The sequence below is a fragment of the Aphis gossypii genome, unplaced genomic scaffold (genome assembly GCF_020184175.1).
Source record: "Aphis gossypii isolate Hap1 unplaced genomic scaffold, ASM2018417v2 Contig00810, whole genome shotgun sequence".
Taxonomy (NCBI): Eukaryota; Metazoa; Arthropoda; class Insecta; order Hemiptera; family Aphididae; genus Aphis; species Aphis gossypii.
Genome location: NW_026083296.1, coordinates 24,356 through 43,406, shown reverse-complemented (window position 1 = coordinate 43,406; position 19,051 = coordinate 24,356). Strand labels below are relative to the sequence as shown.

General features: G+C 28.3%; 1 protein-coding gene and 1 long non-coding RNA gene across 2 annotated transcripts; both read left to right on the top strand.

The window, feature by feature from the left end:
- The first annotated feature begins 256 nt into the window (after positions 1–256).
- On the top strand, positions 257–1,246 carry LOC126555358 (uncharacterized). The gene is made up of 3 exons (XR_007606822.1): positions 257–479; positions 717–899; positions 990–1,246. It is a non-coding gene; the product is annotated as an uncharacterized LOC126555358 (long non-coding RNA).
- A 117-nt stretch (positions 1,247–1,363) lies between these two features.
- On the top strand, positions 1,364–2,844 carry LOC126555357 (uncharacterized). Its single transcript, XM_050210286.1, has 5 exons — positions 1,364–1,551; positions 1,608–1,928; positions 2,088–2,341; positions 2,400–2,654; positions 2,729–2,844. The coding sequence occupies exons 3-5, from the start codon at positions 2,125–2,127 to the stop codon at positions 2,842–2,844; spliced, it is 588 nt and encodes a 195-aa protein (XP_050066243.1). The 5' UTR covers positions 1,364–1,551; positions 1,608–1,928; positions 2,088–2,124.
- The last annotated feature ends 16,207 nt before the right edge of the window (positions 2,845–19,051 follow it).

Below are 19,051 nucleotides of genomic sequence, written 5' to 3'. Positions count from 1 at the left end.
TGTACCTATCCGTATTGTATTTTATAAATTGAATTCGCTGAATGTTATTGTACTCATTTAACCGTTTCAACGTTTGTACATAAATAATAAATATGTTTAGCATTTTTAATTTTAAAAAATCAAAAACTTCTGAAGACGATAGTTTAAAGAACATTCCAATAAACACAACTACTTCCTCTCAACAGGTACGTATCTAATAAATAAAAACTATTGATTTTATACACAATTCATTTTATTCATACATATTATTTTTATATTTTGAACAGGCCATAAAAAAATCCAATTTAAATGTTTTGATAAATGCAAATGATTCTGATCCAGATGATCCAGAATCTTTTAATATTTCACAAAATTATACTGATGATCCAAATAATATTTCAAATAAATTAAACTATGATTTGAAGCATTCAGATACTCAGGTTAACATTGTTAAGGATTTAGGAGATTTGAACACAGGCCCTGCACAACCAATTTTACCAGTAAGTTATTTTTTAATTGAAAAAGTAAAGTAATTTAATTACAATTTTATGTCAGAACGAAAATAATAATTTTATTACCTACATGTATGTAAAAGTAGCTAAAGTAGCTTAGTAAAGTAACTTAATTACTTTTTAAAGGTAATAATTAGCCCAACACTGGTATTATATAAATTATAGAAATCCTTAATAAATAAAAACAAACCAATTTATTGTTTTTTTACAAAAATTAATTTTCAGGCATATCCTATGACAGTTTTTGGTAATCAAAAAAGATCGTTTAATGCCAAATACTATAATGAGTTCTAGTGGATTGAATATAGTGTAGAAAAAGATGCAGTTTTTTGCTTTTGCTGTAGAATATTTGGATGCAGTTCTACTGATAATGTTTTTACCAAAAGTGGTTTTACAAATTGGAAAAGAGTAAATTTTAATTTTTTTATTTAATAACATTTAATATAACGATAAAGTATTGAATACTATAGTTATGTTTGGTGTATTTGTATACTGTAGTTGGGGACAAAATTTTCAAAACACTCCAAGTTCAATGCACATGCAGCAACGCAAACACATTTAATTAACTTAACTAAAATGGATGGACATAATTCTAGTAAAAAAACTGGTAACATTTTGTGTCAAGTATCTAATGCTCACAAAGATTTCGTCCTAAAGAACAGATCTTACTTAAAAACGCTTATAGATATTTTGTTATATTTGGCACGGCAAGGTATTGCATTCCGAGGAAATATTGAAAATGAGGATTCCCTAAACAGAGGTATAAAATTATTTTATTTTATATATAAATAGATGTTTATATATTTTGTTGTGACCTTAAATTTAATATTAGTGAATGGAGTGATTATTATTTTTTACATTTTAGGAAATTTTTAGAAGCGTGTAAATTGATGTGTGAACATAAGCCAGAATTTAATCAAGTATTTAATGGAGAAATTAACTATACAAGTCCTTTGCTTCAAAATGAACTGATTGGAATTTGTGCTGAAAATGTTCGCAATATGATTGTCACAGAAATAAAAAAAGCTGGTAGTTATTCAATTATGATTGATGAAGCTAGGTAAATAAAAATGTAAATAAAAAAAAATACATGTTATATTGCTTGTAATTTTTTAGATGCCATAAACAGGAGCAGATGTCACTTTGCATTAGATATTCAAACAACTTTGAAGTTTTTGAACGGTTTTTAGGTTTTATCAATGTGTCTGAAAGCCAAAATTCTGTTTCTCTTGTATCTGCTATTTTATCATACTTAAAAGTACTGACAGTTGATGATATTCCAATTATTGCCCAATCATATGATGGTGCAAATGTAATGTCTGGTTCCAAAAGAGGAGTACAGACTTTATTAAGGGAACATTATCCTGATGCTATATACATCATTGTATGGCGCACAGGTTGAACCTCGTTGTTATTAATATGTGCAATCATGTAAAGGTACAGTACAATTTAATTTATTTTTTAATAGTATATAAATAGCTTAAGTATCTAATATTTCTCAAATTTATACATAATTTAATTGAAATTAATAATTATATTAGATTTTACATGTTTACTTTTCAATTTTAAGTTAAAATTTTTTTCATTTTTTTATAGTACTCCAAAACTGTATTCAATAAATTAGAGGCTATTTATGTTCATTTTTCTACTCCAAAAAAAAAACAAAAAACTGCAAGAAGTACAAAAAAAATTAAAAATGAATAAGTTAACTTTATCTGCTATTAGTGATACCCGTTGGGTATGCAGACATAAAAACTGCAAAGCAGTTATTGAAAATTTTAGTTCTATTGTTGAAGTTTTAAAACATGAAGTTGAGGAGGACAATGATAGAGATGTTTCTAGAGCTATTGGTAAATTAGTTTGAAATACATTCATTACTACTATTTTTAAACATTATATTGTTTACAGGTATTTTAGCTACTATACAAAAAACAGAATTCGTGGTAAATTTACATGTTATGCACTTCGCATTGGGTATAATAAATATTTTAAGTAATAAGCTGCAAATTAAAACCGAAACATTAGGCCATGCTGCAAGTACTATAGTAGGTGTTATCGAAACATTTGAAGATAACAGGAATTCTGTATATTTCTCAGACTTATGGAAATCAATTGAAGAATTTTCAGACAAGCAAAACATCAAATTAGAATTGCCAAATACAAGTATAATAAAACTTATTTACCTATTAAACAGATTTTATTAAAATTAAAATTAAATTTATACCACCATTTTTCAGATTTAAAAAGAAAGAGAAAAGAACCTATCGTCCATATAAGGAATATCTATTCCTATTATTCTTACCTATATCCTACCTACTATTTACATTTCACTAATATTTATATTTATTATTAAGTCAGTCAGGAGTCATGATACATTAAATTAGTAATATTAAAATATATCAATAACTTATTAACTAATAAATAAACATTTTTTTACATGTTCCTTGTATAATTATTAAAATAATGAAAAACTAACAATTATTAAATAAGTATAAATAGTTATCTAAAAATAAAAATATAAAGTGTAAGTAAAATGTAGTATTATAAAATTAAAAATATTCTTTTTTATTGGTCAGGTACATCATTATTATATATTATATTACAATTTTGATTCCTTGGCTAGATTTTTTTAAAAATTATAAACTAATTAAATTATAAAACTAGTAAATCCTCAGGAGTATCATTATTAAATATATTTAATTCATTTATTTTTCATTTTCCCAGAATTTTGTGTCGTAATTTTGGTGCTGGACGTTTTGCAGTAGTTTTGGTCAAATATTTTGGAAGACCGGAACAATTGTTGAAACTGCCTCAGATTTTAAAATTGGAGTAGTTGTTTCTAATTTTTTTACTACACCTTCACTTATTATAAACTCATCATATTTAATAATACTGTCAGGGTCAACATATAGAGAACTACGAGGTCTTTTTGTGTTAATTTTCTATTATCTAAAAGAATACTGTTATTCCAAACTTCTCGAGTTTTATCATCCTATGACAATCCTATGATTTATATTTATATTAAATGATTTTATCAACACAATAATAAGTATAATTTTTTGGTATATTAATATTATTGTATACCTATTTAAAATGGAAATCTCTATGAATTCAATTTATAAAAATCTATATAAGTAATAACACAGCAACACACACATATTTAGAATTACTAATAAATTATCAACTTGAAAAATAAATAAAATTTAAATACCTTTGGTGAACTAAATAATGTTAAGGTTTTTTCATTACTCAATTTTAATTTTTTTGACTCACTAGCATAACCTGTTTTACACCCAGGTACATAAAATTTTTTCGGCATTGTTAAATTATTTTTATTTTAACAATTGAATATAGAAACAAGGTTTCAAATTTTAATGTTGTTTAAAATCATCTATGTTATAGTAAGTTATCTTATCTAAACCACGAATCACGATTATTCAATTACTTTGTAACTAATTTTATTACTAGTATTTACAAATAAATAAACTAATATTAGAAAATTGTATTTATTTTATTTAAATTAATGTTCAATAACAGTATTTATACCTATTTAACGTAATAGCATATTAGCTTGTTTCATACCTTTAAAATAAAACTATATTCCACCTATTTTATATTCATATTATCCCGAGCCTATATCTTCAGGTGGACCCGGCCGAGTGGATGTAGCTCCGCTAACCCTCTTGTCTAACAGGTGGCCGAGCGATGCCTACTACTAACCAGACGATCCATTATGCCTTATAGATTATGGCTGGGATCAAATCGGGAAAACACTTCGTCTCTGTGGTGCGACACGGTCGTCTCCTATATGCCCTTCCGCAACCACAGGACGTATGTAAAAAAACTTAGGTTTGGATTGTATGTTACATATTTAGGGAGCAATTACAGCGGCTAAATAGCGCGCTCTATTGTCGTATTTTGTAAATACTCAATGCGCGTATAAAATATTATCGTTACAAATTGAAACAAAGTTGTCTACCTAGTATACCATCAATACTTGAAGACCAAAACCGTCAAGTGGAATTCAATAGAGAACTAGTTAAAAAATTAATTGAAATAACAATTTTTTTGGCAAGACATAATCTTTCATTCAAAGGACATAAAAGAAAATTGGGAAAGTGACTTAAAAGGAAATTTTAAAGATATGGTTGTTCTAATTTCTCAACATTCACCAACTCTACTGTAAATATCAATCAATTAATGGTTAAAGGAAAGAAAGAAAATTCTTTTATTTCTTGGGATCGACAGAATTGTTTAATAGACTCCATCGCACAGTATATTTCATTAGTAATTAGGAAGCAGATTGTATTAGCTGGATATTGTAGTATATGTATGGATACTACATTTGATGTTTCACACAAAGAGCAGCTTTCATTTATTGCAAGATACATATTCAATTCTAAAATACATGAAAGAATTATTGCATAAATAGAATCACCTTTAACTACAGGTAAAGCTCTTTTTAACATATTTAAATGTGTAATGGAAAAATGTGGTTTGAATTGGAAGAATAATTTAGTCGGTCAGTCGTATGACGGTGCTGCAAATATGAGGGGGTCATATTCTGTACTCCAAGCTTAATGGTCCAGTGTTGCCATCCATTTTGATAAGTACATCGTACAATATTTATAAAATTATCGTATCTAGAGAACAAATTATCTACTACACAATGAACTATACAATGTGGTTAACGCAAGACAATAATAGATATTCATTATTTTTTCTATTTATAGTACGATCATAAACCAAACATAACATAATAATACTGTATAGTTTAGACAACCAATAAATGCTAAATGTTTAAAATAAATATACAACCATAGTTTATTTTAATTTATATATTTTTATTTCATTGCAAGTTCAATTTGAATTGAAATTGCCGACTCATATCGTCGATCTTAAATTGCCGACTTATTATTTAGTTCCATAGATGGCCGGGGGGTGTGACACCCCCTCCACCCCCCTTAAAACGGCCCCTGTGAATTAGAACAGTCCCATGCTAAAATTAAAAATATGTCTATCTCTTCTATAAATGATTTATTAGATTCAAACAATTTGAATGATCCACAGAAATTAATTATCAAAGAAATAATTAATACAAGTAGAGCGACGATACCAAATAATAAACGTTACAGTGAATACTGGATTTTATTATGTATTTTATTAGGGATTCGGTAATTATTATTTAATATTGAGTTAAATATTATAATTAATGAAAGGTAATTCAATTTTTATAGGTCACCTTCTACGTATACATTTTTAAAACAACAAGACATTTTACCTTTGCCTTCTGTACGTACCACACGTAAATATTTATTACTTGTTAATACACAATGTGGATTTGACAAACAATTTTTCCAATTATTAAAAAAAAAATTTAGCATGCTTACTTCCAATCAAAAGCAAGGCATGTTGATTTTTGATGAAATATCTGTACGGGAAAGTATTAGTGTAAATTCTAAAACTTTAAATTACTCTGGACTAGAAGATTTTGGTGAAGATGTGAAAAGTTCAGGGTTAAAAGCTAATCATTGTTTAGTATTTATATTTCAAAGTTTAGCTGCAAATATCTCCCAGCCAGTAGCAGTGTTTCTTCTAGGGGTCCTGTAAAAGGTAATATTATATTACTTAGTATAGTTCACATCTTCAACACAACCATTGGCTTAAGAAAGGTGTACAAACAATTAAAATATTGTACTATTATTCAGTTCTATTCTATAGTTGTTGTTGTGATTTGTCATAATAATATTGTAATGGAAATATTTAATAATAATCTAACTCAATTTATGTCTTGTGTTTTCTATGTTTTGTCATCTGTATTCTCACGCAATTTAATATTTTAAGGCCTGTGTACTGTGTTTTGGGTATTGCATGTTGATGTTTCAAGAAATATTTGATACGTGTAAAATAAATGATTTATAATTTATTTTATAAATCTACTGTCTTCATACAATTCTAAGGCACATTTGACTATGTATAACTTAGTTCATGTTCTATATTCAATATTTGATAATAACAAGCAGTAAGTTATTTTTTAATGAAAAATATATGTTTTAATAATGTTTAATTTTTTATTTGATTTTAAATGTAAATTATGAATAATACTCAGTTTAAAATAATTATAATAGGTATAGTTCTTGCTCAGCTCGTCATAAAAGCTATTTGCCTTCTGGAAGGTATTGGTGCGAAGGTCAATGGTGTGGTTTCTGACGGAGCATCAACCAACAGAAAACTTTGTGCTGAACTTGGAGTTAGTGGTCAAAAATTTATTGTTTGATGTTTTGAATCGAAAATACCCAGCTGAAGGTATTAAAAAAAGTAGTAATGATTTTAAAGTAGGCAAATATGCTAAGTATAGTATATGTTTTATATTTAGTAATTGTTACTAAATATCTTGAGTAAAAATATTATAAAATATATAAAAACACGTTTTTATGTAGTCTTAATAACTGTCTTTATTTACTGACTCGTAATATGTGTGTGTCGTGTGTGTGTGTGTGTCAACAGTGCTGCCACATAGTATTACATCTCCCCTTTTAATTTTAACAATTCAAAAAAAAAAACAAAACAAATTAATTAAACAAAATACTTTTTAGTAACACATTAGTAATTAATAATTAACAATTTTAAATTTACATTATAAGTTGATTGATACATAAAACATTTTCTTATAGTATAGTTAAATGCATTTTAATTTAATACCCATATTTTTTAGTCTTTTTTACTATTCTACCATACCTAGTTTTATTTAAATTTTCACTATTTATCTCCACTTTATCATCGTTCTTTCCTTTACAACTCACTTTTTCTTCCTTTTCCTTATTATCCTCTATTTTATCAACATCTTTGTTTTCTCTTATTGTCTTAACATTTTATTCTTCAAAACTATCAAAATCATTATATTCTATCACCTTTTTTATGAAATGTGTATTTCTTCTCATTAATTTTTCTTTATCATCTTTTACTATGTATGATCTGGGAAATTTAGTTTTCTCTACTATTATTCCTTTAGACCACTTCTTAGTGAATTTGTCTTGCAGTAATACCTTACTTCCTGGTAAAAACTCAATCTCCTCCTTTCCAGCATTTCTATTGTACCATTTTGCCTTATTATCTCTTACTTTTTTCATCTCTGTAGTGCATTCAACTGTTTTTGGTATAAATATATCTTTATTAAAATTATTTATTAATGTTCTCAATTCTCTACTCTGTAATAATTGTGCTGGTGAATACGGTAAATTAGCAACCGGTGTATTTCTATAATGCAGTAAGTAAGAATTTAAATCACCATTCTCTTCAGTTTTTTTATTAAGCATTTTTTTAACTATGCCAACAGCTTTTTCTGCTAACCCATTTGACCTTGGAAAATTAGGACTAGAATTAACAATATTAATTCCCCATTCAGTAGCAAAAAGTTTAAATTCATAACTCCCAAAAGGATTATTATCAGCTACTATTATTTCAAGAATTCCAAATTTACTAAAATTTTCTTTACTTTTTTAACTATTTCAGAAGTGTTTTTAAATTTTAATTTATTCACTTCAATCCACCTTGAATAATAGTCAACAGTCACTAAATAACTTCTATTTTTAAATTCTGCTATATCCATACCTATTTTCTGAAACGGAATACTTGAGAAATCATGTTGAATGATAGGCTCTTTTACCTTACTATTGCTAAACATTAAACATAAACTACAATTTCCTATACAATTTTCAATTTGACTTTTCATTCCAGGCCAATGAAATAATTGGTTTGCCTTAGCTACAGTTTTTGACATACCCATATGCGTGCCATGTAACTTTTCAACAACATTCAACTTCATTCCATAATATATTAATTCATTACTCACAATTAAATCATTTTTTATTTTGTAATAATATTTTAATTCACCTTCACTATTACATTTCTTTGGCCATCCTTTCTTTGAAAATTCTAAAACCTTACCTAATACTTCATCCTTTTTTGTTGATTCAATGAATTCACCTTCTTTATTATTCTTAAACTGTACTTTCACTTTCTCTAATGTATGAACCACATCATCTAATTCATCACCTTTAACTTCTCTTTTTATATAATTCCTGCTTAAATAGTCTGCTACATACATGTATTTTCCAGGTAAAAATTGAACATCCACATTGTATAATAATAGCTTTAATCTTAACCTTCTCAATCTATTATTTGGAATTTTATGAATTTGTTTTTTCATAATTGATACTAATGGTTGGTGATCAGTATTTACTTTAATCCTATCTTGTCCATAAATTAAGTAATGAAACTTACTACAGGCAAATACTATTTCGATTTGTGCATAGTTAATTTCATTTTCACTTAGACAACGAGAAGCATAATGTATCGGTTTTTTGTTTTGAAAAATACAACACCCAATTGCTCTTTCCGACGCATCAGTCTGTATTTCAAACGTATCTATTAAATTAAAATTACTTAACATAGGCAAACTACATAATATTTCTTTTAATTGATCAAAACTTTTTTGTTGAATTAAACCCCACTCCCATAAAATATCCTTTTTTAATAACACTCAAAATGGTGTGACTAATTCAGACAAATTGGGAATAAAACCACGTAGATAATTTATCATGCCTAAAAAAGACTGCAATTCTTTTCTGTTATTAGGCTCTTTTAATTCTATAATTGATGTAATTCTATCCTTGTCTGGTTCCACTCCTTCATTTCCAAAGACAAAACCAAGAAACTTAACTTTTCTCTTCATAAATTGTACTTTTTTTGGATTAAATTTAATATTATTTTCTCTAGCTTTTTTTAATACTTTTTCTAACGTTTCATCATGCTCCTCTTTAGTACTACCTGCTATCATTATATCATCAATATACACACTTACATTTTTAATTCCTCCAAAATGTTTACTAGTTAACTCTTGAAATTTTTCTGGGGCTGAAGTTAACCCAAATGGTAGTCTAAGAAATTTAAAACACCCAAATGGTGTACTAAAACAACAATATTTTTGTGAGGCTTCATCTAAACTACACTGATAAAATCCATCTTTCAAATCAAGAACTGTAAAGTATTTTTTACCCATTAAATTAAGTTTAATCTGTTCTATTGTTGGAATTTCAAATCTCTCACGAACAATGTATTTATTGATTTCTCGTTTATCAAGGCATACTCTTATACTCTTATCCGGCTTTTCCACAACAATTATATTACTTAGCCACTCACTTGGTTGTTCACATTTTTTAATTACTTTCAATTCACACATTGCTTCTAAAGTTTCTTTCAATTTATCTGTAAATTTAAAAGGTACTCTTCTTGGTGGACATGATTTAGGCACTGCATTTTCTACTAATTTAATTGTTATATACTCAGGAAAACTACCTAGTCCTGTGAACACATCTATATTATTCTTTATAAATATTTCCTTATCTTCAACATCATTCTTTATTTCATTTATTTGCAATAAATTATAATTCATTTTTATACAATCTTTTAATCCTAGTATAGGTAAATCATCATACTTTATTACTTCAAAGCTAGTTTCAATTTCATTATCTTTATTTTTTACAACCACCTTCACTTTTCCTAAAGATTTATTTTGAAAACCACCAAATGATTTTATTATTACTGAAGTTTTTTCTAATTTTTTACTCATTTCTTTAAAATATTTATAAGGCATTACATTCAGCTGTGCACCTGTATCTAGTTTTACTAACATTTCTTTATTATCAACTACAATTAGATCTGTCCATATCCCTGTTTTAGCTATTTCTACTGAATCTAATGACAAAATTGTACTTTCTTTTCCTTCCTCTAAATTTAATTCATTAACTTGTTTACTACTCACTTTTTTATTTCTACATTTTACAGAAAAATGATTTATTTTTGAACATATATTACATGTTTTACCATATGCTGGACATTTTTTAAACCCATGCGTCCTACCACATTTATTACAATCAAATTCAGTATTACCTGTATCCTGCGATTTCTGAACTTTCTGTAACTGCATGTTTCCTGCTTGTCGGTTTAATTTATCTAGTTGTTGCCACTTTCCCATAGTTTTTCTTGTTGAAAATTTTCTTTCCTGTTCCACAATGTCTACTTTATTTTCATTTTCATGGATTATCAGCTTGCGATTTATTTCACCCTGTTCCGTTGACTGACAATATTTCACCACCTTATCCAATGGTAAATCTTCCCTCAAAAGTCTTGCTTGAAGATCCTTGTCACGTATTCCTAGTACAATTTGTGTTCGTAGCAGTGATTCTTCTGTGTCTTTAAAAGAACACGACTTAATTAATTCTCTTAGGTCTGCATAGTATTTATAGAATGTCTCAATTTCACTTTGTTTTCTCATAAAAAACTTATAATGTTCCATCACTTCATTTTGTTTAGGTACACAGTACTCTTCTAGCATTTTAAAAATTTCACTAACCGTTACTGTTTCTAATTTGAACGTGTTATACAATTTAAGTCCATCTTCTCCTATTAAATTTAACAATCTAGCTACTTGAACTTTTTGGTCCTTATCGTATGTTTCAGTTGCTGTAAAATATACCTCAACTTCCTGTTTAAACCGTTTGTAATTTTCACGAAGATTACCAGTTAACTTCAAATATGACGGCCTGTTGAACTCCATGATTTTTTATCCGTTTTAATCCTTGATTTCGTAATTGTTACAATTATTATTTTAATTATTATTGGTTCATCGACTGCGCCATGTTTTATATTTAGTAATTGTTACTAAATATCTTGAGTAAAAATATTATAAAAAATATATAAAAACACGTTTTTATGTAGTCTTAATAACTGTCTTTATTTACTGACTCGTAATATGTGTGTGTCGTGTGTGTGTGTGTGTGTGTGTCAACAGTGCTGCCACATAGTATTACAGTATATATGTAATTATAATTCAAAATCAATCCTATAATTATGGCTCATAGGTTTTAGAATTATGGCTTGATTCTTGGGAAGATCAAGTAGATCAACATGGTAAAACAGGAGATGAGTTTTTAACGCAATAAACTGCTGAGGGATTAAGAGTCACCATACAATCAACATTGGATCTTTGTAAATACCTTCTGGATGAATGTGGTTTTAAGTATATATTGTTATGGGCTATGAGATATCTATAAGATATCTACGAGATATCAAGGCTAAGTTAGTATGACCATGCCTCGTGTCGAGGGTAATGCGGATGCTACTATGGCCATGACACGTGTCGGGATAGTAAGCGCACCAATAATTACAGTGCACTAATGATGCATTTGAGATGTTATTGCACATTCTCAAATTCGTGTCCGAATTTGCAACAACAACTACAAGGACACCTGGTTTCACCCAGAAGGCGACAACACGACATAAACAAGAGACGCACCACAATATATAAGGGAGCCCGAAGACCAGCAACGGCAGATGTACCAAAGCTATCAACAACTGAGCACTTTCACGACACTCAGCCACTTATTTTGTTTGTTACATTATTTTATTTATATGCAATAAAGATATATTTCGTTATTAAGTTTATCTTTCATTCAAATTAACCATTTGGATTCAAATCTGATACTGGCACGCAACAATATTAACTTATAAAATGAACCAGGATCGTTTGAAAGTAAAACAAACTATTATCTACTTATCTAATAATTAAATTTATAATAAAATATTATTGTTTTTTTTTTTTAATTACATAGCAATTTTTTGGTACTGTGAGGCAAGCAATAGGTTCAAATGATCACCCGTGTACACCAACTTTCCTTCAAGTATACAAAATGTTGGCTGTCTATTCCATACTGAAACCTCCAAAAAGTGGAAATTGTTCAATTTTAAATTCGGAAACTCCCAAAATTACTATTAGTGATTTAAAAACCATTTTTAATACTAATGACATCACAGAAAAAGAAAAAAAAATTGAGCACTTACGTAAAACACTAGATTCCTATGTGACAGTAGGTTTAGAAGTAGAAGATGTATTTGATAATGATGATCATAATAATTTTAAAGTTGACACAGAAATTTGTGTTTTATATTATATATGTGGATACATAACAAGGTACTTCATGAAGCATATAAATTGCAAGGTCTGTCAGAAGGCAATAGTTGGTAAGTATAATTTATGTCCACATAGGTACACTTTGAAACTGATCAATCTAAATCTAAAGTAAATATTAAAAAAGTTAATAATTTTTCAGGCACAACAAATTTTTGTGATAGGCCGGAATCAGTACTGACAAATTTAAAATCAAGAGGAGCATTAACTTACCCAAATAAGATTTTATTTTCTTTAATTACAGAAATTGAAAAATCATTTTCTAAATTTTGTGATTACAGCGATGCATTTAATTTGACGGTTGATGATTTTTTTTCAGGCACGTTAAATAGCATTATGTGGTCTTGTAATCAACAAAAATGTGATACATTAACTTCAATTTTGTCATACTACATTACCATACGAATGCGGCAGTAAACACAAATAGTTAATAAAAATTTCGCAAAAGTGAATGCTAAAAAGAAAAAATGTTCTAAACTTACAGTTTCATAAATATTAAAATATACCTACTATAGTACTATAAAAAAAATAAAAAAAATATTAGATTTTTTTAATTTACTTTATAATTTATTATCAAATGTCAAAAATGTATACTATCATTAATATTAAAATGAGTAGTATACTAATTGCCTGGTAGTGCGTCAAGAATCGATGTGTACTTTTCGTTAGTCAATTGGGTTCCCTGAGATATTTGGTCGTTTCCAGTCCTGTATATCTTAGTTCGTGGTTGTACTGTTTAGGTCCAACATATTGTCATATAATTATTATAGACTGTTATTTGTATTAATTATATTATTTACTAATTATTAAATTGTTAGTTGTGCCGTTTAGTCCTGTATATCTTAGTTCGTGGTTGTACTGTTTAGGGCCACATATTGTTGTATAATTATTATAGATTATTATTTATTGAATGTTATTTATTTTATATTATTTATATGTATTATAACTATTGCAACTGGTTCCAATAACATTCAATAAATAATAATCTATAATAATTATATAACAATATGTTGGTCCTAAACAGCACAACTAACAATTTAATAATAAATAAATAATATAATTAATACAAATAACAGTCTATAATAATTATATGACAATATTTTGGCCCTAAACGGCACAACCAACAATTTAATAATAAGTAGATAATATAATTAACACAAAGCCCGTTGGTATAGTATACTCACAACATGAGGACTGCAATAGGTAGCTGATTTCATCCACGCGACCACACCGGGGATTGTAATTACAAATATTAATATTACAATAAAAAAGTACAGCCCACGTGTGTGCGACTACCTTGCAGCTGTCAACAATTACCATCGACCAACAAAGCACTGAATAAAACAATGGAAAACAACATTCACCAACCACGTGTGTGACAATTATTGTTTGTGTCGTTTCTGACTACCTGCTGAAGAAGAATAATTAAAAACAACAGACACTAAATTGTCTCCGAACGATATTTACCAGAAAGAAGTACAAGAAATCGAAGAATGGGTATACTGGAATTGGAGAACTACGAATACAGCTGCAACTGGGGTCGGACATGTGTGGTGCACACTAAATACATAAAACGAAAAGACCAGGATGTTCATCCGAAGATGGTCAAAAAGCTACAACGGCAGCGCCGGCCGCCTTATCAGTCCGTAGGTGCCGGCTATCAAAGAAATTAACAAATAACACAGTGTTGTCCTCAACGACAACACATACAAACACACAAATCATAATTGACAACACTGAATTCACGTTTCTATACTTTACAATAATCACATATACAGTTACACATTATGAAGCTGATAACACTAGCTGTCATCACTGTAATTCACTACATAACATATACTACACAATATTGTAATTTTTAGGTAACTTAGTATTTAACACCACAGCTAGTAATGTTCAGGCATCAACTTTACTTCGATCAACTTCCGGAATTTTAATTTTGACGGTTTGTTCAATTTATACAATTGGCATTTTCTTGCTCGATATTTCTTTCATTTTTCTGGCTTGTTTTTGTAGTTCAATATATGATTCTTCTCGATGTTTATGAATTTTTAATGCCCGCGCTGGTATTATATTTTCTTCTTCTCTTATTTCTACATGTTCAGTTTCTCCAGGTTCTTCTACTTCTTCAAATGTCTAGTTTGCTTAAGTGTCATCAGACTCATATATCTCATCAACTTTAACTGTTTTTTCATTTTTTCCTAAAGGTGGTTAAGTGCTGTCTCTAAATCCTCTTCTGTTTGCAGTCTTGGTAATACATATTTTGAAATAATTGAATTAGCTAATTCCATTTTAATTTTAATCCCAAACATTGCTTCATATGGAAATCGCTTGATTCCTAAATATTTGGTAATTATAAAATATGTATTAAATGATATAATACTAAATTATTTTAAAATTATAATTAAATATTTTATTTATTGTTTATAAGTTATAACAATTAAAATAATTAAGTGGATGCGACATAGTCATAATATTATACTATGATAAAATATATTTAATTATTATTCATGATAACCATCATCAATTGAAGATATATGTGTTTTATAACATATAATGTTTATAACCACATGGTTTTTAAAATTTTCACATATAAATTATCGAAAAACCTACATAGTATATTGTACCATAGGATTGTATTTATAAAAATAAAATTTATGTTTGACCAAATTCGATCATACTAAATATGATAGATTAGGTTAAAATAAATATAAAATTCAATATATGAAAAAACATGCAAAATAAAAATAGTACCATTTTCATCACAATAATATAAATGACAGATATTACTTAGGTACTTAAATTCAATTTGGACGTAGCAAAAAAACATGGTATTGCATACAAATTCTAGCCCTGATTATAACAAATTAGTTTTACGTACCAGAATGAAAAGCTCCGTTCTTCATAGCTTGTACGAATCTTAAAGATTCTGACCATTTTGCTGTTTTATTAGTTTCCATCCATGTTTTCTATATCTTGATTGGCACGCTCCAGAGAGCCTTGAGACTGACTGTGGCGAGCTTTTTCGTGAACTATTTTCACTTCGGACCACATACTACATAGATTCGTAATAACAGCATTCACGAATTCTCTCCCGTTATCTGAGTGAAGTATATTTGGCGCTCCAAAAAGAGTGAAAATATCGAGTAAGCAGTATGCAACTTCTTCAGACCGTTTAAATTTAAGTGGTCGTAAAATAACAAATTTAGTCAAGTGGTCTTGATAAACCATTATAAATTTGTAATCGTTATCGGGGTTTGCCTGCATATCAATTAAATCCACTTGGCAACGCGAATTCATTTCGGTGTGTACAATAGGTTTAACGGTTAGACTTTTTTGGGCATACTGTGTTTTTTTAACATGGTTTACATAATTTTAAATAAATATTAATAGCCTCAATATTAACATTTTTATATTTACTATTAACAGCATAAGCAATACGATCTCTACCTCCGTGGCCTGTTCCAATATGTGCTTCATGAATAATTTCATGCAAATCATTATAACGAACATAGAAACACATTTCTTCGGAGGCATCAGTCGTCGGAACAATCAATTTTTCTTCTCCGCCAATATTAACAATATCAAACCGTTTAAGTCGCCGATAGTGAATTGATTTTTTTAGACTTCGATTCTTTAACTTCATTTATTAAAACTTCATATTTTTCATTTGTTATATACAATGAATAAATATTATTTTTTTGTTCAATAACTTTATTTAAAATTTCATAAAAACGTTCCTTAAGAGACATATTGAAAGATATACTATTCGCGGCAATTGTAAAACGAATACTGCTCGTAAAATTATTTTCAATAGGACTAGATATCAATCAATTATCTGTATTATACCTGTTTAATATCATAAACTAAATTACAAATAACTTTTATCACATAGCCCAGATAAAGTAGGTAGGTACATTTTTAGTTATTGTATGAGTTGGTACAGGTACACATATCGAGGTCTTCCATAATCATGATTTATATTAAAGTCAAAATGAAAATTCTCAAAGTCGATCGCAATAAAATAATTTGTAATAATAATATAAATATGAGTATCTACTTATACAAATACACTAGTATATTGTAGTGGCTAATACAATACCTGTTATACTTAAACAATTATATTATTTTTATATACGATCATAGAACGAAGAAAAAAAAAATATCACATAATTGGTAAAGATTTCGGACTTTTTCCAACGTTGGATGTTTATCCTAAGATTTACAGAATCTCGATTGTAAAAGTCCGAACTACAAAAATCATTCGGGGTTTGACCGAAGTCATCTTATTCTTCCATCAGGTGATATTATTAAAGGTCGACCTCGTAGACGAATAATTTCAGATTTTACGTGAGTCTGTGATATAGCTGCAGAAATAAGTATTAAATCTGTACGTTAATAGTTGCTGAATCCAAAATCAAAATCAATTATAATTATTTTATTTTTTGGTTTTTGCCTGTAATTAAACAACACCAATTAATAGTATCATAGTATTATTTTATCTGTTACTAAAATATATGTTTATAAAAATAAAATACTGATTTCATAATTTTTTATTTTATATACAATTTAGATTATTGAATGTAGGTACTTTATATTTTATTGATTTAATTTTTTATTTTTGGGTAACATGAATTTATTTGATATTAAATATTTCATTATTCATTTGATTTTTATTTCACTGAAATTTTGTAAATTATTAAAACATATTTATTTATAATCAATAGTATAAATATTTTATAGGCACATAACATAATATTTTTTAAAAAAATAAATACGATCATATCTTTTATATTTATTCACTAAGACTAGCAGATTCACCAGCAGCTTAATTAATCTATAATGATATAAACAATATTCAGATGAAATAATAATTTTTAACTTTGATTTTATATCATATATTTTTTAATCTGATCGTGTTTTACAACTTTTATATATATATATTAAATATTGAATTTGAATTCAACCAATTTTATTTTTTTATATTTATTCATTTATATTTTAAATATTTCATTATTCATCTGATTTTTTATTTCACTGAAATTTTGTAAATTATTAAAACATATTTATTTATCATCAATTATATTTGTATTTTATCTTACTTATTTTTTTTTTTACATATAGGTGTTACATAATAAATAACAATAATAATAGTTTTAATAACAGCAAGTGTCTATACTAGGTTATATGAGCTTAATTATGAGGTTGAGTAATCGGCTGGTTAAATAAGTTTGTTCAATCCAGTCTCCTGGAGGAACACGAATATGTCAGGTGATGGCAAGACTGGTCCAAGTGTATCATATAAATCGCTGGATAAATGATTGCGGTTTCTTGCGTCGAGATACGCAAAACATTCCATGAGAATATGTTTTATTGTTAGTGCGACCCCGCATGTCGTACACGAGGGAGGCTCATCTCGGGACATTAGGAAGCCATGGGTTATTCAGGTGTGACCTATTCTTAGCCTGTTGATGATGGTTTCCTTTTTCCTGTCGCGATGATTGTTAGGCTAGTGGAGAATAGTTGGTTTAATTTCGTTCAGTTTAGTTTTTTGTTTTGCACATGTATTTTGCCAAGCTTGCAGTGATATTTGTTTTATTGTTCTTATGGTATCTTGAGAAGTAGTGAGCTGAGTGATGTCTAGGGAAGATGAGGAGGCTATATTCTTGGCTTGTATATCTGCTTTTTCATTGCCTTCAATTGAAGAATGGCCGGGTATCCACATTATTTTGACCGCGTTTCCTTTGGAGAGATGGTAGGAAATGAGGAGGTGGATTTTCTTTGCAAAGTCATAAGGCTTATGTGTGTTTGCTATGCTAGAAATTGCACTTAAGGAATCACTTAAAATAATAAAATTTTGATTTTGTTTTCCGAGTGCGTACTCAAAAGCTTTTAGAATGGCGATTGCTTCAGCTGAGTATATGGAGCATTCTGTTGGAAGTTTATATGTTATTACCTCATCTTTGTGTATAATGGTGATTCCCACATTGTTTTCCGATTTTGAGGCGTCAGTGTAGATTTCAGTATAATTAGAATATTGCGATATTGTGTTCTTAAAGTTTTGGATGTATACCTGTGAGCTGTTTGAGATTTTAGGAAGTTCAGCAAGACTGGTATCAATAATATTCGGAAATGATGTCCAAGGAGGGATGACAGGGAATTGAGATGTTAAAATATTTTTTAGATTAATATTATTTTTTTTTAACAATTGCTAGTAAGGACGGGTAAGAGTTAAGGGAAGATATCATTCTGTCTCTGGCAAGTTTGGTAGCGAGAATCATTACAATTTCTTGACGTTTTATATGGAGAGGCATTATGTTGGCTATGTTGAGTAGACTATCAATAGGACTGGACCGAAACGCTCCAGTTGCAAGTCTTGCTCCGGCGTTATTGATCGTGTCTAACATTTTTAGGGCATTTTACTACTTTTATTACGACCAAAGTTCTATGTGATCTTTCGAGACCTCCATTTGTTTGTGGTCTAAAAGGACTAGTATTAACCTTATTTATTTTTACCAATTTGCAAACTTCC